Source organism: Hemiscyllium ocellatum, chromosome 4 (assembly GCF_020745735.1).
Source record: "Hemiscyllium ocellatum isolate sHemOce1 chromosome 4, sHemOce1.pat.X.cur, whole genome shotgun sequence".
NCBI lineage: Eukaryota > Metazoa > Chordata > Chondrichthyes > Orectolobiformes > Hemiscylliidae > Hemiscyllium > Hemiscyllium ocellatum.
Genome location: NC_083404.1, coordinates 96,616,573 through 96,642,493, shown reverse-complemented (window position 1 = coordinate 96,642,493; position 25,921 = coordinate 96,616,573). Strand labels below are relative to the sequence as shown.

Genomic DNA, 25,921 nt, shown 5'->3' with positions numbered 1-25,921 from the left:
TTGAATTACATAATCTAATATGAAGGTCTTATAATTCCATTGTTTAAAAATTTAACTTTCAAGCTAATATCATATGATACATTTCAAAGGGTTAGGACCTCACACTGTTATGCATCTCTTTCTTTTCAAAAGGATTTACAAGTTCAAGAAGTCATCTCAATAATTTCTATTCCATGACATCACACAAGTGTTTATAACATATTACCTGGGAAACTTTTCAGAGTAAGTCAGTTTGTGTCTGCTTCATGGTTGGACTGGTTAGAGTAGCAGAACCTCAACAGTGCAATTGTCAAACTATGATTCCACAAGCATTGATAATCTTTTGCTGTTATAAACTTTAGCATCAAAATTGTTGCTATAAAAGATATTACAAAAGCTTTAAAAATAAATTGACGAAACTGATTAAAAGTAAATCAAATCAACTTATTTACTTTATAAAGTTAAGATGATGCCTGGTGAAAAACACTTGACAAACATTTGTTTAAACTCTGTTCAGCTGTTTGCAAGATTTATGACATACTTAGGAACCTTTGGTCTTCCTGATCAGAGACTCTAGCATATCCCATTGTTCACTAGTGACCTAAAAGTTTAAAAGAACATGTTAATGTTACTTGGCAAACCAAGTGATTGAATCCAAAACTAAAGTATTACGAAAAAGTAATAGCAATCAATAGCTCCTGCTTTAGTACCAACATGCAATAAAATTTGATTTAAAGTTTTAGTGGTGGTGCAGTATGATGGCGAGCAAAAATGTAGTTTGCTTTTGGGTTGATAAAAGGCTGCTGACAGCCTGTATGTCTATGGATATTTTGCTCTGTATCTTATGTTTGATGGATTTATGAAATGAAGACTTAAGAAAGAAGTGATATAAGAATGGAAAAATAGCTGAAGTTGACATTACCTTCTGTAGACTGTTAAATTCACCAGCTATGGAAACATATTCAGCACCATCAAAGCGTATGACCTGGAAAACAATATAATCACAAGTTTAATATTCAGTTATTTAAAAATATACTTTACTGCAAAATACTTGATGGAAATTAATGAGGAACCAGTACGGAATTGACTAGTTCTGGGAGACATTGTATTCGTAAAGCTCATCCATTTGAGTTCCTAGTGAAAGGTAACTTCGCTGTTCGCTGAATGTCAAAGTTTCAGTTCTGTCTTGTCTTTTCATTGCCTGCCTATAGGTTTTATCAAGAAAATGCGTCTCAAATAAATATCAAGCATATTCTAAGTATTAAAGACAAATACTGTAGATGTTTGAAATATAAAATAAAAAATGCCAGAAGTACTCACCATGTCTGGAACCATTGCAGAGAACAGTTAATATTAAAAATTCAAATGAACTTCTATCAGTTTAGATGCTGTCATATCTGCTAACTATATCCAGTTTACTTTGGTTTTATTTCTTTCCCAATGTTAACTTACTGCTCCTGAAATCCAGTTGGCATAGTCACTGCAAAGGTAGGTAGCAAGATTGGCAATTTCATTCACTGTACCAAAGCGGCCCATTGGAATTCTTTTCAGCATTTCTTTCTCAAACATACCACTTGGGTCAAGTCGGCTAAAGGCGCCCTACAAATAACAGAAAATACAAGTGATTTGCTGCAGAAATAATAAATTGACCAGACAACTTTAATTTGAGAGTCACAGCATGTCTCAGTAAAAAAATCTTCAGCTCTGAATTGTAATAAAATTACTTCAAAACAAGAAGCTAAATCCAGGCTCAAATTGGCTTGCTAATACACTAGTATTGAAGATTGTTGCACGGCTTTACCTCTATATTGTCTGAAACAAAAACGTCTAACCAATCATTGGCATTAGGTCATAGTCATCACCTGAAAGTATACAAGGTGCTGATTTTCTTTAGATGTATATTTTGCCTGAGCTTATTTCTAGGTCACAATGCAGATGAGAAAAAAAGTTGGACCAAGCATGGTTAATCTGCTGTAATTATTTTGAACTCCGTTATTATCTTTGTAGATAGTCAGAAGTTAATATTGTCTTAATATCCCACAAGGGTAAAACTGAGGGCCACTCAGGCCAGAGCTCCCATATGATGAAATGAGTGCAAAACATTGGCAGCTTGGTAAGTTATTTAAACTATTATCTTGAGAATTAATGTAAATACATCTCAAAGACAAAATTGGGCAAATATTCAAATTAATTTGGACAAAAAAACTTGCCAATACACAATAAATTATTTGAAGCTGAAAAATAATGGCTTTTTCCTTCATTCTCATCAGAGATGTGGTGTCACTGGCAAGGCCAGCATTTGTTGACCACCCCTAGATGCTCTTGAACTGATTGAAATGGCCTAGTTAAGAGTAAATCACATTGCTGTGGGTTGTGTGTCACACGTAGGCCAGATCAAATGAGGATGACAGACTTTGTTTCCTAAATGTCATTTGTCATCAATCGTTACATGGTCACTGTTAAGATTAATTTGGGTAATTTCAGATATTTATTGAATTCAAAATTCAACATCTGTTATGGTGGGATTTTCACAAACAAGAAAGTAGTTGGTACAATCACCAATACCTTTGTTTTAATAGGTCCGGGCTGAATCACATTGAACCTCATACCATATCGGCCCCATTCACCAGCAAGTGATCTGTACATTAAAGAGAAAGAAAGATCAATTTCTGTATTAGCAAAGGCAAAAAACATTGGAACAACTGAAACTTGAAAAGATAAAACAGGAAATAAAACAAATTTAATTAACAGCATATTTATTAATCAGCAAAGACATCACTTCCAAAATACTGAAATCATTCTCTTCTGCAACTTAAGTCAATTATGATGGTTACCGTTGGGTTGGCTTGAAATGTCACTGCACCCTAATAAATAAAACTATTTCTGAAATAGAATGTGGTGATTTAGACCCTTTGTACTGTTCTGAGAGTCTAATGATATTCCTTTGATCTACCTCTTCAATAAAGAAAACACTACAAAATATCAAAGTGATATTTTCAATACAGTTTAAAAGCTAGGTTGCACAGAAGTGTGAACTCCAGATTTATTTTGGAAACAAATCAGACCTCAGTGCATAATACTTCAACAAAATGTCAAACATCAAACCACTAAATATGCCCAAGTTCAAAAAGATTTATCTGCTGTTTTGAAGTTGCATGTCAAAAATTATGAATAAAACATCTACTCAGGACTCCTGCAGAAGAAATCCTTTGCATTATTGCTTTCAAAGTATTTGACACAGCTCACTTTATATATAGATTCATAAAATAATATGAAGATAATCTTATCAATATATTTAATGTTACAATTAAAACTTCAGTATTGAGTTGTAGGCAACATGATTAAACTGGATGATTACATACATTAAGCTCAGTTCATTTTAAAAGCATATCTAATAGTAATAAGAAGCCTATATACAAGCTAGAAATGCTTAGTAAACTCAGAAAATGGTTTCAGAATGGCCAAGAGGGGAGTGCAAATGGTATTAATGACCAGGTAACATGTTCTAGGAATGCCCAAGCTCAAATGGTGATGTAGCAGTATGCAGAACGCTCAAGAAAAAAGCAAATCTGCCTGGAAACATCATTAATTGAATGGACAGAACAAGAACAGCTACTCCTATAATCACAGGCTGCTTCTCTCCTTTGCTTCCTATCGTTCACAAGTGAGGCTATTGCAGCAAACACAAATCAGAACCAGTCTGTGATTGGAAGAACATTGAGAGGGTGTGTGGTACAGGGTCATGGGGCCTGAAGGGATTGAATTGAAAGGGCTGGGGGATGAGAGAGAGAGATTTGTTATTGGCGTCAGAGATAAGGGGTATAGAAGAGAGGGAATTGTGGGGGCAGGAGGAGTATTGGGGGGAGAAAGAGGACAAGTTAGAAAAACAGAATGAGGTGGCTAAAAAGGCAAGAGAAAGATGGAATGTTGAGGAAAATAGAAAGCAGAACACTGCAAAGGTGGGTACGAGAAAAGATGAAAATGAACAGTTTTAAATCAGTCAAAGTCAGGAAAATTGGAAATCACCAAGGTAATGAATTGTGTGCCAACTCAAGTGAAATCTCCAGCTTAAGGTTCCTTATGGTTAAGACTACTATATTGCAGGGGAATATAATGGATGCTATTGTAGTGGGCATGGTGTCAATTGTTAAATTTAAATTAAACATGCTAGTAACTACTTGGTTAAAATCTTTCAGCTTTGTCCACTTTTTTTGCAACAAAAAAAAACAGTTGTGACATCACCAGTCTGAAGGTGTGATTAGGTGATGACTTTGTTAACTTACACTTGTTGTCGATGTAAATTTAAACAGCATGGTGTCTACAGCTTTATTGTGTTGCATTTTCAGGCTTAATAGAGTTGCTAAGTATTAAGGATATTAATGCACTCTAATTCTACTTATGGGAGAGTCCAAAATACATCATGTCAACAAAAACACAGAAGCTTTCATTACTATATGACTGCACCATAATGGGCTCAGAAAGAAAAAGTTGAGAACCAGAAAGACATCGGTGAGTGGGGTGGGGTGGGGACGTTAGGTGTGGCTTAAGGGGCAATAAAATATTTTCACTTCTGTTCACAGCTCAGAGGGATGAAAGGGAGAGGGTGACAGACTGGAGCAAATGCGGGGTCCAGAAACAGGAAAAATCATGATCCTTGGTGCTTCTCATTTCTTGGCCCTAGGTTTCAAAAAAGACAAACTGCAGAAAAAAATAAATACATGGGTACGAGCTATAGAAAAACTCACTCAACAAAAATTTTGTACTCTGATTTTGTTTTTAAGACTTGGTACATAAAATCCCTGCAATATATTAATAATTATTAACTAATGTAACAGGATACCAAACTTCATATAACAAGCTAACTTCAATACCCATTGTCCATTTGACGAAGAACTTACAAAGTCATAGAGTCACACAGCATGGAAACAGACCTTTCTGTCCAATCAGTCCATGCCGAACATAATCCCAAACTAAACTAGTCCCTCCCACCTGCTCCTGGCCCATATCCCTCCAAAATCTTTCCTATTCATGTACTTATTCATCAATCTAAAAGACATTTGGATAAGATTTCAAGATCATGTACAGCATTAATACAGCAAACTCCGGCAGGAAAGAATGGAAATACGGAATCTACAACACCATGTATTCCTACTAAATTTATTATTCCAAAGTGTTTTATAATAAGCAGACCTGAAATTCCAAAGGATAACGTGTTGTGGTGTAAAGGATGTGCAGCAATTTGTGCAGGAATGATGCAATTTAACCAAATAGCCAGACAGTAAATCACAGAACTGCAGCACAATTCTTTTTTGAAAAACCACGTTTAAGCTTTTATTTACTGAAACACATCATAAACATGGACCTCAAAACTCAGCAGTCACAAGTTCTGTCTGCCTCTGCGCATAAGATTGATTGGAAAGTAATCTGTTTAGAGATGTTATTACACACCACTGGAACCGATGGAACTTGAACCCAGATCTTTTGGCCTAGACTTAGGGACACTATCACTGCACCACAGGAGTCCCTCTCCTGTGCACAATGAAACCCCAGTTAACATTCACTGGCTGAATAGAAAGAAACCCTTGACTAACTGATTGGAAAGAGGAGATAAACAGGAACAACAGTAACTTATTTGTACAGGACTTTTGTCAGTGAAATTGGTCCAAGTGCTTAACACAGAACTAATTAAAAAATGGACATGTGGCTAAAAGTAGTTACAAAAAGTTTGATCAAAATTTAATGAACGGTTTAAAGGAGGAGCCAGTTTTGGGCAGTTATAGAGAAGTTCAGAGAAGTGTAGACATAGTTGAAAACAATGGAGGAGTATCATCCAAGTTCATGGTCAAGAATCCCACGTCAGGGAAATGGACTGTTTGGGGAGAGTGGAAGCTCAGCAGTTGTACAGTAAAAACGGATCAGATAGAGTGCCTTCAAGACCATAAATAGTTTTAAAAATGGGATGACAAATTAAAATTTTAGACTTTAAAACTTCAGGAGCTATTTAAGTAGCTGGATGATGCGGATAAATTTTGAAAAGGATTAGCAGACTTTAGATAAACTAAAGTTTATGGAGCGAGAAAAGTGGATGGCTGGCCTGGAGATCACTGAAATAGTTGTATCTCAAGGTGGCAAAGACAAGAAAGGAAGTTTCAGAAGCAGGGAAATTGAGGAAGGTAGAGATAGGTGATATTACCTCAGTTATGTTCTCTGTGATGAAGAATGTATGGGCCTGAAAGCAAAGTTCAAGGTCAACAGAACATGAAAGTTACAAGGATACATTAATAACAGGAGGCAGAAAAGCTGCATGTTTGATGGTGAAATTGGGTGGGTGACTCAAAAGGTCATGAAGATGATCTGAAGCACAAGTGAGAAATCTGAAAGCATTTAGAGTTAGTAAGAGTTAGAAATCAACAATTACAAGATCAAATACTGTGTGGGAATGAGACAGGCTCTGATTTTGAAACTAACCCATTGAATATCTACAAATATAAAGAGACAGCACTAGGTTCAAAAATAGTTATTTATATAAATAAAAAAAACACACCTCAAGGCATTAGACAGAATCAAAAGCATACAGAAGATAACAGAGCTAAATGAGTTATTAGAACAGGTACTAAAAACTCTGAAAAATGTTTAAAACAGATATGGAGAGGGTTAGGGAGGAAACAACAAAGTTAAGCTTGATTTGGAGATGCCAGTGTTGGACTGGTTTGTACAAAGTTACAAGTCACACAACACCAGGTTGTCAACCACCTGACAAAGGAGCAGCACTCCGAAAGCTAGTGCTTCCAATTAAACCTGTTGGATTATTACCTGGTATTGTGTGATTTGTAACAAAGTTAAGCGCTTACATCAGTGATAGCATAAGTGCTAATGGTGAGGCAAATCATGGTAAGGATCACTGCAGGCTAAAATTGGGGGAACAAAGAAGTTCCTCTATGCCTTCTCTAGAACAACCAGATGCTTCCTATAATGTGATCAGAGATTCCACATGTCTTTTTAACCACCTTATCCACCTGCCCTGCTGTCTTCAAGGATCTGTAGACATGCACACCAAGGTCCCTCTGAACTTCAGTAATTTCCAGTATTCTCTCACCATGTAAACTCTTGCCTTGTTAGTTCTCCACAAGTGCATTACCTCATACTGTTCCAGGTTGAATTCCATTGATATCTTTCTGCAATTTATGGCTATCCTCCTCACTATTTACCACCTTATTGAAACAAACAGAAGACTCTGATGTGGTTTAATAAGGTACCCTATTTAGAACTGGAAACAGAATTAAGTTAAGAAGTGCCTGATTCAGGATGGAGATATGCAGTAAGTTGTTGTTTAGAATTCTCTTCTCCAGCTAGCAGCAGATGCTCTGTCATTGGGGATATGGAAGGTAATTGAAAGTGATCAATAAGTTCAGGGTCGGGATGGGTGTGGTGCAAGATGGAATTCAGGCCAACAGCAAATTAGCCCAACATCAAACTGAACTGCTGAACAAAGCAAATTACCTAATGTTCACATAGTTTAAATCCTTTGATATGTTCTCATTGTGTTTTAGAGGGAAGATTGACCTTTGCAAGACTAAACCAGGAGCAAATTAGAATATTTAAATAAATTTAATCGTATGTCAAATAGATGGAAGGAAAATTATAGGATAAAGAAATAAGACAGGAAAAAATCTTTAAACCAATATTTTGTATAAGATAGTTCCAATAACAAAATCTGAAAAAAATGAGGCTCAATTCTGAAAATTACTGTTGTGGTAAAAGAGTTGCTGGGCAGTAACTAAGATAAATTAAGTTATTTCCATCTGAATGCACAAGCTTTAACCAATGCTGACACGTTTACTGGCTACTTTTTGTAAGGATGTGGGCATCACTGACCAGTCATCCTTAACTGCCCGAAGGGTTGCCCAAAAACTAGCCACATTGCTGTAGGTCTGGAGTCATATTGAAACCAGAGCAGTTAGATCAGATAAGGATGGTATTAATGAATCAGATGGGTTTCTCTCGATGATCAGTGGTTTCATGGTCATTACTAGACTCTTAATTTCAAACTGTTTTGAATTTAAATTCCATTTTCAGCCATGGCACAATTTGAACAGAGGTCCCTAGAATATTATTTGGATCTCTATATTATAGCAATGTGATTAATATCACTAGACCATTGCCTCTCAGGTGACAAATACCAGAAAATCACACTTGTATACATACTTCAATTCTGAATCGATCAGCGAGGTATATTAGTTATAGTATAGTTTGTGAAAGGACAAGAACACATCAGATAGCAATCTCTGGCATTCTGCAAGTATCTGCACATCTGCAGTATATAAGTGATATTGATCAATATAGCTTACAATAACAAAGAGTGCTGATAGATCCACAGTTAATCTTACACAAACTATTTCAGTTATAACTCACTTGCTCATAGCTTCCACTCCAGCTTTTGCAGAGGCACTGGGCATGACAAATCCTGATCCGGTCTCTGCGTAGATGGTAGTAATAGACAGGAAACATGCACCTAAAAGACACAAACTATGACAGTACACAAAATCTTCATTCACTCAGTGAAGCATACATTAGATGAAGATGATCGTTGCCTTCTGATCACGTGACAATGAAATTATGTTCTGTATTTTCCACATTTAAACTTCCACTCAAAAAAAAATGTTGAGTGTATTCTTTCAAGGGACTTGGGTTTTACTGGCTGAACCAGCATTTATTTCCCATCCCTAGTTTTGCTCGAAGAAGTGATGGCGAGCTGCCTTCGTGAACCACTGCTGTTCATTTGGAGGAGGTACCTCCACAATGCTGTTTGTAAAGAAGTTCTGGGAATCTGACCCAATGATGGTTCCAAGTCAGAATTGAGAATGGCTTGGAGGGGAACCTATATCAGGCAGTGACATGTATCTGCTACCATTTCCTTCCTGATGATTATGGCCATAAGCTATTTAAGAGTCTTTATGGATTTCTGCAGTGGATTTTGCAGATAGTACACACTGCTGTTATTGCACATGGGTGAAGGTGAGGCTGAATGTGTACAGATGTGATGCCAAGCTAGCAGGTTGCTATGCTGAAGATGATACCAAGCTTCTTGAGTATTGTTGGATCTGCACTCATTCAGGAAAATGGGAGCATTCCAACTCTCTCCTGATTTTGCGTTCTATTGGTAGACAGGCTTTGGAGTCAGAAGTTGTGTTATTCCACGCAGGACTCCTAGTGCTAAGCAGATACAGCTAGCCCAGGTTAGTTTCTAGTTGGTGATAACCTCAGGATATAGTTACATTGCTAGTGGACTTGTTAGACTTATCCTGGGAGTACTTGATGCTGCTAATGACTGAAGGTGAAATATTTCAGTCCTAGAGCTAACACTGTTTGCTTTACAAACAAACATATTTCAAATTAAAAAACATGAAAGCAGAAAGCACCACCGGACATTTTACATGCACACAAGCAAGGAGGATCCCCCTTTATCAACTGATCCAATAACGTAACACTGTAAGTGTCAGTCTAGATAACGGACTTGAATTCAGAAGTGAAAACTGAACCTACAGCCTTAATGAGCATCAAATCCATATAATCATTCTGTTATTTTGTAATATACTTAAGGATTTTTACACAATGTTTTAAAACACCAAAACGTTTTCCTCACCTTTTTTGGCTTTAATCAATTCTTTTCCAATTTCTAGAGTTACATATGCAGTACCATTAAGAACAATATCTACAATAGTTTTAAAAGCATTAGCAGAAAGACGTTCCGAGGGCGAGATGAAGTTTCCAGCAGCATTATTGATAATAACCTAGTGTGCAAAGACAGAAAATTGCTTTAAAAAAATGCACATTTAATGCAGTCTGCAACATCAAAATGCAGTAATGATTCATGCCAGGTTATTATAGTTGGGTAGCAAGATCAATTCAGCAACTATTCAGCGCAGTGTCCAAGAAAATGACTAATGCATTGACAGCACAGCATGCTGAAGCTGTACAATGCAACCGAACACTTGGCTCTGACAGAAGCAAGAACTGACACTGTCAAACTATTCAAGAAAAAGGGGATATCCAAGGTACTTTATAGCACAGGTGGTCATTATTTGTGGAACGATATGGCTGATGATAACATGGTTGCTGATGTACAGAAGTTGATAATCCACTTGATAATACGATTCATCAAGTCACAGATTGGGACCTGTTAAGTGTTTCTGAAGATTTTAATTCACATTCAGTGTATACAATGCTGCCAAGTCTTATTCTTTTCTGCACTGGGAAAAATATTGCAATTGCATAAATTATATATCACTTGCACAGACTAAATTCACCAAAAAAAATCTCCACAGAGATTACTTACCAAATAAAATTCAATAATAAAAATACTTTTGGATCCTTGAACAATTTTTGCAATTGGTGTAGATGGGAATAGTTTCTGACTCTCAAATGCGATCATGACGTGATGGGGGCTGGATTTTACTCTCTCTAATGTAACATTCATGTAAAGGTCAAATGCTTAGTTTTTAATTAAACATTTAGTCTTAGAATCTCGACTATTACTTAAGTTTATAAAAGGTAATGAAATGCACCTATGTTGCTATTTAGAAGCCAAGAGTCCACTGAGGAGCTCCAGGGTTGGAAATTACAGAGTTGTCCACATCAACAACCACAATTAGGAACATGAGAAATAGGATCAGGAGGGCCATACCGCCAGTCGAGCCTGATCTACCATGCAATACATCATGACTGATGTTCTTTTATATCACTCCCAGTAACTCACTGAGGGCTGGAAACCACCTTCTTCCAACCTTATTATATTTGTCAGGAATGAATTAAAAGATTGAAAATTCCACTGAAACATTTTCACAAGTTTGCATTACATGCAACAAATCACATCAAAGGTACTTCAATAAATGAACTGGTTTCACGTGCTCTCTCAAAAACAGAACTTTTGAGAACTCATTCAGGAATTAGTCGTACACAAGTTATATCAGTATGTAATGAAAGCCAGATACTTCACAGTCAAAAGTCAAACGATGGCACTTATCAAGTGAGGAACAAATGAGTTATCAGTACCTTTCCTGCTGCAGGGAAATCTATTTCAAAGCTGTCGAGAACAGGATCAGTGAAACCGTCATCACAAGATTTTAGCAACTTATTGTTGAAGTGCTGCGAGAATAACCTGGACAGCAAAACTAATGCTGCTGTCACAAAATGTCAAGCTGCTATGTGAGCATTTGGAATTGCTTCATTCAACTACTAGGGTCTATCGAGTATTAACATTTAAATCCAACAGTCTTTGAACATCATTAAGGCTGTTGATTGAAATTGATAAATCCACAGGACATTGAGATTTCAAACCAGTAGCAAATCAAAACACTATTCAACTGAAGACTGATAGATGCAACTATAGTCTGGCAAGTGACACAGGGAACGTGACCTTAAAATATTACAGTTGAAACCTCTTGATCTACAGATCGATCTTGACCATGATCTTTTATATTGGTCCAAATCCAACTAGTGCTCCATGCGGATACTCAAACAGAAACTGGAGAAACTCAGCAGATCTGGCAGCATCTGGGAAGAGAAAACAGAGTTAATGTTTCAAGTCCAGTGACCTTTCTTCTAGCTAGAAAAAGTGATATTTATGCTGATTGGGATGGGGAAGAGGAAGAAGAGTTGATTGAGCAGATAGGTAGAGAGGGATCCTAGAGAGAGGGAGAATAAAAGTTTGGCAGACAAATGGATTGAGATAGTAAGCTGAGCTAGAAAAGAAAGTAGACAGGTCACAAAGAGGTCTTCAAGTGGACAAAAATTAGTCAGTGAAAATAAGAAGATGCCACCTCATCTTCCATTTGGGGTCATTACAGCCCCTATGACTCAAAATCTAGTTTAGTAATTTCAGAACCTGAACACCACCTTCCATTTCTTTAATCACCCCCATGTCAGGTGCTGTCATGAAATGTATTGGTTTCAGCACAGCCAACCTATTTTCACTCAATGATAGCCCCCATTATCCCATTTATTTTTACCCTGGCTTACTGTCTCAAACCTTTAATCTGTCTAATATTTTTCCTTTCTTTCTGGGCTCCCCTTCTAACTAACCATTCAATCCTTTCTTCCATCCACATCCTGTCTTCAGCATAAATACTTCCTTTTTCTCGATGCCATTAGTGCTGAAGGGTCACTGGACCCGAAATGTTAGTTCTGTTTTCTCTCCACAAATGCTGCCGGACCTGAACTTCCCCAATAAGTTCCATTTTTGTGTGTTTTGCAGCAGATTTCCAGCATCTGCATTTTTTGTTTTATGTTACATATGCGTACTGTTTGCTTTAGCTGTACTTTTAATTGACTCTAACTGCATAAAGTCATAGAATAGCCACCTGGTCTATTGTGTTTCTACCAGCTATCTAATAGCATCCCTATGAAATATTTATATTAGTATGTGCATGCACCAAAGTCAATTAATGTAAATATTTTACAATAACATAATTAATTCACACCTGCATGCTCCAGGACTAAGCCTCATACAAAAGACTCAGAGGTTTGTTTAGGTAAGGTGTATCTCTTCAATCCAACAAAACAATAGATATTAGCGAGTTTTGAGAAGATTTGTAGCTCAGGTTGAGTTTCTGAATGCAGGTTTGCTTGCTGAGCTGGAAGGTTCGTTTTCAGATGTTCCATCACCATACTAGGTAACATCTTCAGTGAGCCTCCAAGTGAAGCATTGGTGTTGTAGCCTGCTTTCTATTTATATGTTTGCATTTCCTAGGGTTGATGATTTCATTTCCTGTGGTGACATCATTTCACCACAGGAAATGGCATCACCAATCCTAGGAAATGCAAACATATAAACAGAAAGTGGGTTACACCACCAGTGCTTCACTCGGAGGCTCACTGAAGACGTTACCTAGTATGGTGACGGAACATCTGAAAACGAACCTTCCAGCTCAGCAAGCAAACCTACCTTCACAAACAATAGATATAGTTTGCTCAAGGAGAATGAAAGCTTTCAACACGGGGAAATTTCTATTTTCTCAATTCATTGGAACCTGGTGTTTTTGCGGTTAATTTGTCCCAGTGTCAGGATCGCACATTGAAGCCTTTCAATACCCTTACTTGGTGTACTCACATCAGGAAGTCCTGTCATTTTAGACATTTGCTCCACTGTAGATTTCACAGCGTTTGGATCTCTCACATCACACTGAATTGCATGAACCTAGAGGAAAAGTGTAACAACTTTAATTGTTCCTGTAAAATTTAGCCATTTGACCTGTATTATGGTGTTCACTACTTTTTACATAAGTTCTTTTTACCTAAGGTTAGCAGAGACAGGGACTATACATTCATAATCTCACTGTTGCAGTGGGGCAAGACAGAGTTATTGGCCTGGATTTCATAGAGAGACTACTGAAAGAACTATGCTCACTGATCATTAAGCTACCAGGTCTCAGATATCCAGAAATTGTAATTACAGACTTTGAGCAGCAATTTACTCACATTGATTTGTTCCTGGCGTCAGATACCCAATGTCTTTGGAACTAATCAAATTGAGGCATCTTTTGTGACAATTGCAGTCCAAATCAGGAAATAGAATAATCAACTAACTACCAATATTTCAAACTTTCAAGCTTTGTTACCAGACTAAAGTGATTTATTATTTGTAGGAAAATTATAAATATATTATGCAAGTAAAAATCTATTTCAGAGGGTAACATGCCCCATCTTCGATTTGCAGCTGCTAAATGACCCATTTCAGCACTGTTTTCAGTTGAGATCTTCATTAATTAGCAACTGAACAGAATATCAGCTAGAAAGAACTGAACAGCATGAAGATGAGAAACTAAAACTAATTATAGTAAGGCAATATGTGAAATGTCGAAACATCACAATTATCAGCTGATTTCAGGGTACAGTTTCATCTCTTAGGCAAGTCTTCCAATGCATTTTTTCACAGTGCTACACTCGAGAATGTCAAGTTCCTGGGAGTGGTCATCCACAACACATTTTCTTGGACTCTTCATGTGGATGCACTGGTTACAAAGGCCCAACAATGTCTCTTCTTCCTCAGGCAGCTGAGGAAATTTGGCATGATGGCAAATACCCTTGCCAACATTTATAGGTGTGCCATCGAGAGCATTCTATCTCGATGTATCACTACCTGGTATGGCAACTGTACCATTCAAGATCAGAGAGTGGTGAACTCGGCCCGGATAATCACAAAAGCCAACCTCCGATCTATAGAATTCACCTACCAGGGTCCAACCCACCCTAGTAATGTTTTTCTACAACCTCTATTATCAGAGAGAAGGTACAGAAGCCTGAACACATGCACCAGCTGGTTTTGTAACAGTTTCTACCCTACTGTTATTAGAATACTGAATGGAATCACAAAATCTTAACCTTCACCTGTACCTGTGTTTTTGTTTTTGCCGCTGTTTTCCTATTATTTACTTAACTATGCTGTCTGCCTATATTGCTCACAAGACAAAGCTTTTCACTGTGCCTCGGTACATGTGACAAATTCAATTCAATTCAATTCAATTTAGAAATTAGTACAAGTAAATTACTGGGCAATGAGAAACAAAGCATGTCATTTAAATTGGCTCCTATTGACTACCTGTTGTTTATCAGACAAACATTGAAAGCATCACTCAGCTTACTGTTCATTATTTCTAATTGTGATCTCACTTAAAATTGCAACAACTTCACGATATGTTTGTGCTGTAATCATTCAAAAATAGTATTGGATTTTTATACTAAACATCTGTAGTTGCACACCCAACAAAATTTTAAGATTATTTTAACCCGTAGCAAATTTTGTATAACATTAATACTCAGATGAAAAGTGAAGCTGGGGAAACAGCAACACCTACTGTACTAAGTGGAACTGAAGAAATTTCAGCTCATAACAATGAATTTATATCCATAACTGTGCTCCAAAATGATTAAAAAATTATAAAGCTGTCGAATGAGATATTTGACCAGAATAATGCTATGCATCATGTTATCAGAATGAAAGATATTTACAATGATTTTAAATGTTGAAAACATGACTAAATGTGCTCACTATCAAGTGGAACTTGACTGACAAAGTTTGGGTGACAACCAGATTTTCCAATGGCTAGTAGTTTGAAAGCTAACACCAATAAAATACCAATAAAACCACATACATTCTGGTCAGGACAGTCAGAGACATGCGCAATGAATTCAATTGTTCATAAATTTACTTCTGAATTGAGATTATAACCAATTACCTTGTTTCCAGTTTGCAAAGAGATTTCTTCTGCGGTTTGCTTCAAAACATCTAGTTTTCTAAAAGGCAAATATTTCTAATGTAAGGAATTAGTTTTGATTATTTTGCAGATGTAGCACTACTTTATTTCACTAGCAATTTAAAATTGATAGCAACAAACAACACAGGACCAAAAGGTGCACACACTGTGGGAAGAGTTGAGGAACTGCACAGGAAAAAGACCCTGATGGGAATTACGAACAGACCCCCCAGCAGTACTCGGGATATGGGGCAGAAAATAAATCAGGAAAAAGGCATTATTACAATAATCGTGATGGACTTCAATACACAAGTGGACTGGAGAAATCAGTTTGATAGTGGACGCCAAGAAAAGGAATTCGCAGAATATCTACAGGATTTTTTTTGGAGCACCTTGTGGGACAGCCTGCCAGGGCACAGGCAATTCTGGATTTAGGGGTGTGTAATAAAACAGAATTGATTAGGTGAAGGAACCCCTCGGGCAAGTGACCATAATATGATAGAATTCACCCTGCAATTTGCAAGGGAGAAGCTGAAATCAGATTTAACAATATTACAATGATAACTATAATGACATGAGGGAGGAGCTGTCCAGAATTGATTGGGAGGGGAGCTGAGCAGGAAAGACAATGGAGCAGCAATGACAAGAGTTTCAGGGAGTAATTCAGGAGGCATAGTAGAAATTCAATCTGAGGCAGGAGAAACATACTAAAGGAAGGGGGAAGCAACTGTTGCTAATAAGGCACATCAGGGATAGCATAAAACCAAACAAGAAAAGCATACAATGTGGTGAAGATTAGTGGGAAGCCAGAGGATCAGAAGCTTTTAAAAACCAGCAGACGACAACTAAAAAGGCAACAACACAGAAGAGAAAAAATACAAAGGTAAGCTAGCTAGTAGCATAAAAGATTGCAAGATACTGGAAAATGGCTAATATAATACCCACATTTAAGAAGGCAGACAATGGGAAATTATAGGCCAGTTGCCTGACCTCGGTGATTTGTAAGATTTGAGAATCCATTATTAAGGATGAGATGGCAGAATACGTGAAAGTACATGGTATAACAGGGCAGAGTCAGCATAGCTTCATCAAGGAGAGGTCATGCCTGACAAATCTGTTAGAATTGTTTGAGGTGGTAATGAGCATGTTAGACAAAGGAGAGCCAGCAGACATGATTATTTGGATTTTCTGAATGCCTTTGACAGGGTACTGCACAGGAAGCTGCAAAAGATCATAAGTGCCCATAGTGTTAAGGGCAAGGCAATGGTACGGACACAGGATTGGTTGACTGGCAGGTGCAGAGTGGGAACAAACTGGTCTTTTTCAGGATGGCAGCCAGTGACTACTGACGTTCTGCAGGAGTGAGGGTTGGCACCACAATTATTCATGTTATACATTAACAATCTAGTAGAAAGAGCAGAAGGGATTGTTGCTAAGTTTGCAAATGACACAAAGCTAATTGGAAGAACAGGTAATGTCGAGGAAGCAAGGAGAATGCAGAGAAGTAGCTGATGAAATACAATGTGGGAAAGTGCGAGGTTATGCACTTTGGTAGGAAGCATAGAGATGCAGATTATTTTCTAATCGAGAAGGGTTTCAAAAATCTGAAGCACAAAGGGACTTGGGGGCCCTTGCTCAGGATTCCCTTCACGCTAACAGGCAGGTTCAGCTGGTAGTTAGGAATATAGTGGGTGGCACTGTGGTTAGCACCGTTGCCTCACAGCGCCAGAGACCTGGGTTCAATTCCCACCTCAGACAATTCTCTGTGTGGAGTTTGCATATCCTCCCTGTGTCTGTGTGGGTTTCCTCCGGGTGCTCCGGTTTCCTCCCACAATCCAAAAAATATGCAGGTTAGGTGAATTGGCCATGCTAAATTGCCCGTAGTGTTAGGTGAAGGGGTAAATGTAGGGGAATGGGTCTGGGTGGGTTGCACTTCAGTGGGTTGGTGTGGACTTGTTGGGCTAAAGGGCCCTCTTCCATACTGTAAGTAATCTAATCTATAAGTGCAATGTGAGCACTAATTTCGAGAGGGCTAGAATACAAGAGAAGTAATATACTGTTGAGGCTGTATAAGGCTCTGGTCAAATTGCATTTGGAACTTGGAGAGCAGTTTCAGGTCCTATATCTAAGGAAAGACATGCTGGTCTTGGAATGGGTCCACAGGAGATTTACAAGAATGATCCCAGGAATGAAGGGCTTGTCTTATAAGGAGCGGTTGAGGATACTGATGGCTGGATAGAGTGGATGTGGAGAAGAGGATTCCAAAAGTAGGAGATAAAAACCCAAGGGCAAAGCCTCAGTGGGAAGTGACCACTCTTTAGAATTAAGATGAGGAGGAATTTCTTAAGTGAAAGGGTTGTGAATAGATGGAAATAATTTCCACAGAAGGCTATGGAGGCCAAGTTATTGAGTTCTTTTAAGACAGGGATAGGTGGTGTCTTGGTTAATAAGGAGATCAAGGGTTATGGGAAGAAGGCATGAGAACAGAGTTGAGAAACATCAGCTATATTGAATAGTGCAGCAGACTTGATGGGCTAAATGGTCTGATTATACTCCTTTACCTTATGATCTAACCTTCTGTGTTTAGTGCAAGGAACTGTGGTTTAACAGGCCTTCATGAAGGGGCAGCATTGGTCTCGCATTGGCTCCCATCCAACTGACGAGATGTCAACACCTTACTAAAATTCCATCCAATAATCCTTGGAGCACCGTCCTATACAACTACCATTACATTGCTATCTTTTCTTTAGTTTTCATTGTCTCTGAAAGTGTTACCACCTTCCTGATCTACATTTATCCTGGATTGTCTGACATCCTGCATAAATTCACCAGGTTGATGATGTCAAAGTCACAAGTTCCATAAAATTAGCCGCTATCCCTTGAATTTAGAAGGTTGAGTTGCCAGGGTTGGAGGATCTGAGCTATAGGGAGAGGCTGAACAGGCTGGGGCTGTTTTCCCTGGAGCGTTGGAGGCTGAGGGGTGACCTTATAGAGATTTACAAAATTATGAGGGGCATGAATAGGATAAATAGACAAAGTCTTTTCCCTGGGGTCTGGGAGTCCAGAACTAGAGGGCTTAGGTTTAGGGTGAGAGGGGAAAGATATAAAAGAGACTTAAGGGGCAAATTTTTCATGCAGAGGGTGGTACGTGTATGGAATGAGCTGCCAGAGGATGTGGTGGAGGCTGGTACAATTGCAACATTGAAGAGGCATTTGGATGGGTATATGAATAGGAAGAGTAAAAAGTGAGGTCTGCAGATGCTGGAGATCAGAGCTGAAAATGTGTTGCTGGTTAAAGCACAGCAGGTTAGGCAGCATCCAAGGAATAGGAAATTCGACGTTTCAGGCCAAAGCCCTTCATCAGGAATGAGAAGAGTGTGTGCCAGGCAGGTTAAGATAAAAGGTAGGGAAGAGGGACTTGGGGGAGGGGCGATGGAGATGTGATAGGTGGAAGGAGGTCAAGGTGAGGGTGATAGGCCGGAGAGGGGAGGGGGCGGAGAGGTCAGGAAGAAGATTGCAGGTTAGGAGGGCGGTGCTGAGTTGAGGGAACCGACTGAGGCAAGGTGGGGGGAGGGGAAATGAGGAGAAATCTGAGTTCATTCCTTGTGGTTGGAGGGTTCCCAGGCGGAAGATGAGGCGCTCTTCCTCCAACCGTCGTGTTGTTATGTTCTGCCGATGGAGGAGTCCAAGGACCTGCATGTCCTCGGTGGAGTGGGAGGGAGATTTAAAGTGTTGAGCCACGGGGTGGTTGGGTTGGTTGGTCTGGGCGTCCCAGAGGTGTTCCCTGAAGCGCTCCGCAAGTAGGCGGCCCGTCTCCCCAATATAGAGGAGGCCACATCGGCTGCAGCGGATGCAATAGATGATGTGTGTGGAGGTGCAGGTGAATTTGTGGCGGATATGGAAGGATCCCTTGGGGCCTTGGAGAGAAGTAAGGGAGGGGGTGTGGGCGCAAGTTTTACATTTCCTGCGGTTGCAGGGGAAGGTGCCGGGAGTGGAGGTTGGGTTGGTGGGGGGTGTGGACCTGACAAGGGAGTCACGAAGGGAGTGGTCTTTGCAGAACGCTGATAGGGGAGGGGAGGGAAATATATCCCTGGTGGTGGGGTCCGTTTGGAGGTGGCGGAAATGACGGCGGATGATACGCTGTATATGGAGGTTGGTGGGGTGGTAGGTGAGAACCAGTGGGATTCTGTCTTGGTGGCGTTTGGAGGAGCGGGGCTCAAGGGCGGAGGAGCGGGAAGTGGAGGAGATGCGGTGGAGGGCATCGTCGATCACATCTGGGGGGAATCTGCGGTCCTTGAAGAAGGAGGCCATCTGGGCTGTACGGTATTGGAACTGGTCCTCCTGGGAGCAGATGCGGCGGAGACGAAGGAATTGGGAATATGCGATGAATAGGAAGGGTTTGGAGGGATATGGGCCGGGCGCTGGCAGGTGGGACGAGTTTGGGTTGGGATATCTGGTCAGCATGGACGTGTAGGACCGAAGGGTCTGTTTCCATGCTGTACATCTCTATGACTCTATGTGTTTAAAATGTTTAAGGAATTCTGCAGGACATTTCCTCTGATCTGCGAGGCCTATAACATACAGCACAAACTTCAGAATACAGTAGTTCCTTTTGGAATGAAAAACAGTGTAATGTAAATCTGGACTCCCCCACTCAAAAGATTGTGGAAGATATGTCAAAATTGAAATCAATACATGCTTTAATAAGAAAAGGCTATCAAGAGATGTGAACAAACATTGATTTCTAAGTCCATTGCTGCCCTTACAAAATAAACCAAAATGTTAGATAACTGACACTGAGACAAGTGCTGTGATTAATACTTCTTTAATTGTTAATTATTCTTCAGCAAGTAAACGCACGCTTTGGATTATTGATCTAAATTTTGTGGTGGTAATGCTGAACAAACTCTGTTCACTGTAGTTAATCCACTAAAACTGACAGCACCTTTAAGAGCTATTGAACAATGCAGAAATGTTGTCCACTAAACAGTGGTATGAAATGTCAGATTTCTTCATTTGAAATTTTTAAAAATCCATACCTGTAATGAAAAGTTTATCTTTATGTTAGCTTTTGGCTTTAATTTATTTTATCTGAAAAATTAAGGTAGATCTAAAGGGTAATTAATACTTTGTTGTGATTGGCTGCTTACCTTGCTTGCTGACATCAGTGCTGTGGGATGGCTAGAGATCACCCTTTAACCTGTCATCAAGAAAGGGAAAGTCCAGCTTTGTAAGAGGTCAGGAGCAGGCACCATTGCTGTTTTAGACTAAAACATAACCTCAAAACTGTAGGAGTGTGGCATCTTGACTTTGTTTTTGTGCTGTTTTTGTGGACAGTGCCCCATATGGAAAAGGCTGGGATTACGTTTTGTTCACCGTAGATGTAACATTAATTTCTAGATAATTTTGCTCTTTTTTAACCTCCAGTTTTCAGTCTTCTACTGGACATCCTCATTGCTTAGAATTTGTGCACTCGGTGATCATCTTTCAGAACATTGCCCAAATGCACATGGCTTATGAGAGTCTTGATGTTGAATGGCAGAAAGCTGTTTCATTGTGGAAGATATCATGACTTTGCCTGTTCCTGACTTTACCTAATAGCTACATACGCGCAATGTTATTAGGGATCCCTGAGTAATCATTATGAACTTGGTCAACTCTTCTCTTGTACAAAGGAACTGACCAAATGCTCTTGCCACAGCCCAGATTACTTATGTCTTGGTTTTGAGATTGTCATCTCTCCTACTGGTTCCAGAACCATAAGTACTGAACAGCTATTGGCTTCTCACACAAGATAGATATTCTTTATCTATCTGGCTATTCCTCTGTAAGGAGTATCACAGCCTAAGCAGACACTGATCTTAGCGAGTACTCAAAATGATACCGTTTTTCAGCATTGGGCTGTGATTAGAGGGAGAATTATCTTTGCTCCCTTTATGTAACCCGGGAATATTGAAGAATATTGGCATTTTCCTAGCTAATTCAGCATATAAAAGGAATTAAATTTGAAATCTTTCACGGACCATGTACTTCACTTCCACAACAAAACCAAGCTATCAAGGAACCAAAAGTAATTGTTTAAATGGTACAACCCAAGTCGAAGAGCGTGGTGCTGGAAAAGCACAATAGGTCAGGCAGCATCCGAGGTGAAGGACAGTTGACGTTTCAGCCATAAGCTCTTCATCAGGAATGAAGTGCTTATTCCTGATGAAGAGCTTATGCTCAAAATGACAACTCCTGCTCCTCGGATGCTGCCTGACCAGCTGTGCTTTTCCAGCAGTACACTCTTCAACTCTGATCTCCAGCATCTGCAGTCCTCACTTTCTCCTAAGTGGTAAAACCCGTCAAGAAAATGTTTAGCTGTAATGCAACTCAGAGAAGTCTTGTAGTATATTTCATGAAGTTTTGATTTACTTTTATTCATTCATGGGATGTGGACATTGCTGGCTAAACAGCATTTATTGATCACTTCTACTTACCTTGGTTAAGTTTACCTTAAAAATGAATCAGTTTTAATGTACCTTAATTACATAACAAAGGAAAAAGTAGCTCTGGATACAATATACTGAAGTTAAGCAACATTGAGGAACATTATTCACCATATACATTTCACTTACTTACCTACTTGCAATAACACATTCAGCACCCAAAGAGGACAGGGCAGTTGCCATTCCCTTTCCGAGTCCAGTACCTCCACCAGTGATAAAGGCTACTTTACCCTGAAATGTTCCAGGAGGCAACATCAGTGTTTCCATTTGAGAAAGCCTTATGTCTTGAGCAGAGTCATTACTTTGGTACAGAATCTTGGCTTCTCGATTGAAAAACTGCAGACAAAAATATAACACAATCAAAACTATTTTATGTGACCAAAAAAAAATTTAAAGCGTTTCACTAGTATTACCACTGCTTTTCCTAATGCAAGATATAAACCACACAATTTTCAACAATATGCCTGGTTATTTCCACTATACCTCAATCAAAACTTAACATTTAAAAGGTTTACATCCAGTAATCTTAGAATAATAGCTTGCAAGACACTTTCAAACTTAAAGATGCTTGTTTAAAACCGTCTTACTTTCAAGCTGTACTCTAAACTGTTCAAATAACAGCTGTGTGTTTAAATGTAGGACTAGAAGTTGAGCACCAATAAATCTATCAGCCTTCTACACAAAAGCTTAATTGATAGTTTGCTTCAAAGGATCTTGTACTCAAATTGAGTTGCATTTACTCTCAATATAAAAAGTCAATGTACTTTTTATTACGATAGACAACTGATATGAAAATATATATCAAAAGATGTAAATACAAAATTTTTTTCACAAAGCTTACAAATTAAAAGATTCATCACTGGAGTGTTAATATTGCAAATAATGATTCCATTGATGCATAGATAAAAAAAGAGGCTCAAGACTTCTGGTCATACTCATCTGAACATGTTGGATCTCAGAAGCTAAGTCGACTCAGGCCTGGTTAGTACTTGGATGGGAGACCACTTAGGAATACCTAGGCTTTCTTCCTTTTCCAACTCCATTTTGATTTAGCTCCTGACCCTCCCCATCACTTCTTACATGATCGCATTGCCTTTAACAGACTTTGCTTATTAGAGTTTCATACACCACATGGGTGCTTTCCTGGTACTTAAGGAAAAAATGAATAATAAAAATCTTTGCACAATGATGTCTTTTTATTGCGTCACTGTACACACAAAAAAGAATCCACAGCCACAGGTGATTTGGGGAAAGTCTAAGCATTACTCCTGGATTTTCTTGGCTAGAAAAATGGGCTCACAGTAAGAACTTAAATTAAGTAGCTCAGTTTATAAAAAAAAGTCTTGCTTTCCATTGCAATGACAGGGATCTGATTTGATGTTGGTAGCAGAAGATTGTTGCATAAAAGTGAAGATTGGAAATGGAGTTTTTTTCCAGACAGAACAAAAACATATCTTAGTTAAATGCAACTTAACTTATCAACGATTGATGTGAGGACATGGGGTGTATATATTCAATATTCTATAGGAAATCCTCTTTGGGAGCAATGAGAAATGTTTGCCCGAAGAATTATATGCAAAAAACAGTTTTATTGGGATAACGTACATTCAATATAGCATGAGTTGAGAAGTGACTGAGGAGCCATCTTGCTATCAGAAAGGAATCCTTAGAAAGTGATTTCTAAAATAAAATGGGCTGTTGAAGAGTTACATAGAAAGATACTTGTGCCAAGAAATTATTAGAGACCCTCCAAGGGACATACCTGAAAGAAAAAAGATATTAGAATAAAAAAAATTGGTTTGGGTTTCTTTGATTAAACATTTTTGTTTATAGTAGGAATATGACTATTACATGGAATATGTAAAAATGTTACTAATTTGTATAAGATAAGATATAGAATATGAAATAGAATTTGATTTTTATCAGGTTTGTTCAAAGACTGTACATCTTAAAAGTTTCATTTATAGAGAAGAGGGGAATCGGATGATATTGCAAGTAGTTAAGATAGTTACTGGGATTAATTAACTGAATAAAGGGAGAAACTGATTGGACTGATGTGAGGTATGCTCTAAGATTAGATACCCAATAAACTCCACAACAAAGGTGTTTTGTTGTCTGTTTCACTAACTGGCTTTGATCTAAATTGATATGAAGTTAGTTAAATTTTCATACTTACTGCAGTGTGGGTTAGGAATGCAACTGCAGTGGGAATCAAGGTTTCAAAAGTTTTCATTCCAGAAATGTACATTGTCAATAACCTCCACAGAAATTCTGATCTTCCATTCTGACATGCAAATTGACAGTCCAACTATTTTCTTGAAATTTCTACTGAATTTACAACAGGGAGAAAGTGCGGACTACAGATGCTGGAGATCAGAGTCAAAGAGTGTGGTTTTGGAAAAGCACAGGTGGTCAGGCAGCATCTAAGGAGCAGGAGCGATGATGTTTCAGGCATAATCCCTTCATCAGGATTTCCTGAAAGAGTTATGCCCGAAACGTCAACTCTCCTGCTCCTCAGATGCACAGCTAGTCAGGCAGCTTTTCCAGCACCACGCTCTTCGACTGTCAATTTACAACATATCAGCACACATGGCAGTTAAATCCCATTGCAGTGTTTACAGAAGTTCAGAACGTTACATGCACATTTTGACGTGAAAAGAAAACTAGTTCCCATTGTCCTAGCAAACAGTAGGGCTGCTGTCAGAGAAAGAATTGCTAGTGGTTTAACCCATGTCACCAAGCCTCAGGAGAGGACAAGAATCCATCATGGTAACCTCAGTTTGTGCAACCTGTGCTGTTATTGAGCCAGCTGGGTCAAATGACTCTTCAGAACAGTCTAGTTTAGCCTCAGACTGTTGTCAAGCAGTATCAATTGTTAGGAAGCAAAAATAGAAAAATCAATAATATAAATTCTTTAACATTGCACTCAGCACGACAAGGACACCAGTTTAAATAATATGTGGGTGCTGGTTGGTCAGACCATCACGACCACAGAGAAACAGCAGGTATGGTCAACTATTAATCTCAGCAGTCAAACCAAGCAGGTAGACTGCAATTGATCAGGTTGTTGTTATTGTAATGCAGCAGATATTGTCTGATCCTATTACATTTTCTCCACCCAATGACAATGATACAATGTATTTAAATCCCTTTTGTCATGAAGTAGCATCCTGCATATTAATATGTAACTTTTACCATGCAGAAATGTAGCATACTGAACCTGGATTTTATTTTTATTCAACTCACTCACAGCTGTTATTGTATACCTTTAGAGCAGGTGCCATTTGAACATGGGCCTCCTGGTTCAGAGGTAGGGACATTACCATTAGATATTTTGTAATCATGCTCTTTAGTTATGCAACACCTCTGCAGCAAATGTATGTTCAACCCATGTCACTTCATCCAGAGATAAGCATACTATCAGTGGCATTGCAGCACTAACAAATTATTCATCAAAGTTACTCTGACACCTCTGAAACAGGTGGGACTTGAACCTAGGCCACTTGGCTCAGAAATAAATTCATTACGACTGTGCCACAAGAGCCATCATTAAATGCTTAAATCCGTGTTATGTAAGTGACTTATAGGAGCCAGTGTTGAACTGGGGTTGATAACACTCACACAAACAAACGCCAGATTAAAGTCCAACTGGTTTATTTGGAAGCACTAGCTTTCACAGCGGAGTTCCTTCATCAGGTGGTTGTGGAGAATAATCACAGTTTATAGCTATGTTGATCATGATCTTATTCTCCACAACCACCTGATGAAGGAGCAGCGCTGTGAAAGCTAGTGCTTCCAGATAAACGTGTTGGACTATAACCTGGTGTTGTGAGATTTTTAACTCCGTTATATAGAGATTGGTTGGCCCTGCTTCTTTATCAGCTCTCATTCAAAAAAAAACGTGAACTCGGTGCCTCTTTCGGCACGATCTGGTCTGTTGAAAGTCTCCACGATTGAGTGAACTTCGAAGCCAAGCCCCCGGCGAATTGACTGAACTATTTATTAAAACAGCAGCACCTCACCCGCTCAGTGCGGCTAAACCGAGCCGCGGTCACAATAAACCTGCGCCACAATCCTGACCGCTTCAAAGCGACACAAACAGCCATTACTCCTTCAAATTAGATAAAATAAACTAAAACTTTATTAACGGATACTCTCGCCTCCTCCCCCACAGACAAGGTGGGCGGTCACATGGAGCGCCTC

The 25,921-nt window shown here is 38.9% G+C and overlaps 1 protein-coding gene across 2 annotated transcripts; it reads right to left on the bottom strand.

Moving 5' to 3' along the window:
* Positions 1-409: 409 nt before the first annotated feature.
* Positions 410-25,921, bottom strand: decr1 (2,4-dienoyl CoA reductase 1, mitochondrial). 2 transcript variants are annotated; one of them, XM_060824415.1, is made up of 11 exons: positions 25,741-25,828; positions 23,324-23,480; positions 21,852-22,054; positions 15,213-15,270; positions 13,088-13,174; positions 9,623-9,770; positions 8,392-8,491; positions 2,545-2,617; positions 1,432-1,578; positions 902-964; positions 410-580 (listed from the first exon to the last, which is right to left on the bottom strand). In XM_060824415.1, exons 3-11 carry the CDS (start codon positions 21,983-21,985, stop codon positions 521-523), a joined length of 870 nt encoding a protein of 289 aa, XP_060680398.1. In that variant the 5' UTR covers positions 21,986-22,054; positions 23,324-23,480; positions 25,741-25,828; the 3' UTR covers positions 410-520. The 2 variants fall into 2 exon arrangements, with proteins under 2 accessions (XP_060680398.1, XP_060680397.1); XM_060824414.1 differs by lacking the exon at positions 23,324-23,480 and having other exon boundaries at positions 25,741-25,921.

Coding starts and splice junctions, on each gene's coding strand:
- decr1 (XM_060824414.1), bottom strand. CDS start 25,824: ATGGCTGTTTGTGTCGCTTTGAAGCGGTCAGGATTGTGGCGCAGGTTT. Junction 22,055..25,740: donor GGTTTAGCCGCACTGAGCGG/GTGAGGTGCTGC, acceptor TTTTGTCTGCAG/TTTTTCAATCGAGAAGCCAA. Junction 8,492..9,622: donor ATTGATTAAAGCCAAAAAAG/GTGAGGAAAACG, acceptor TGTGTCTTTTAG/GTGCATGTTTCCTGTCTATT.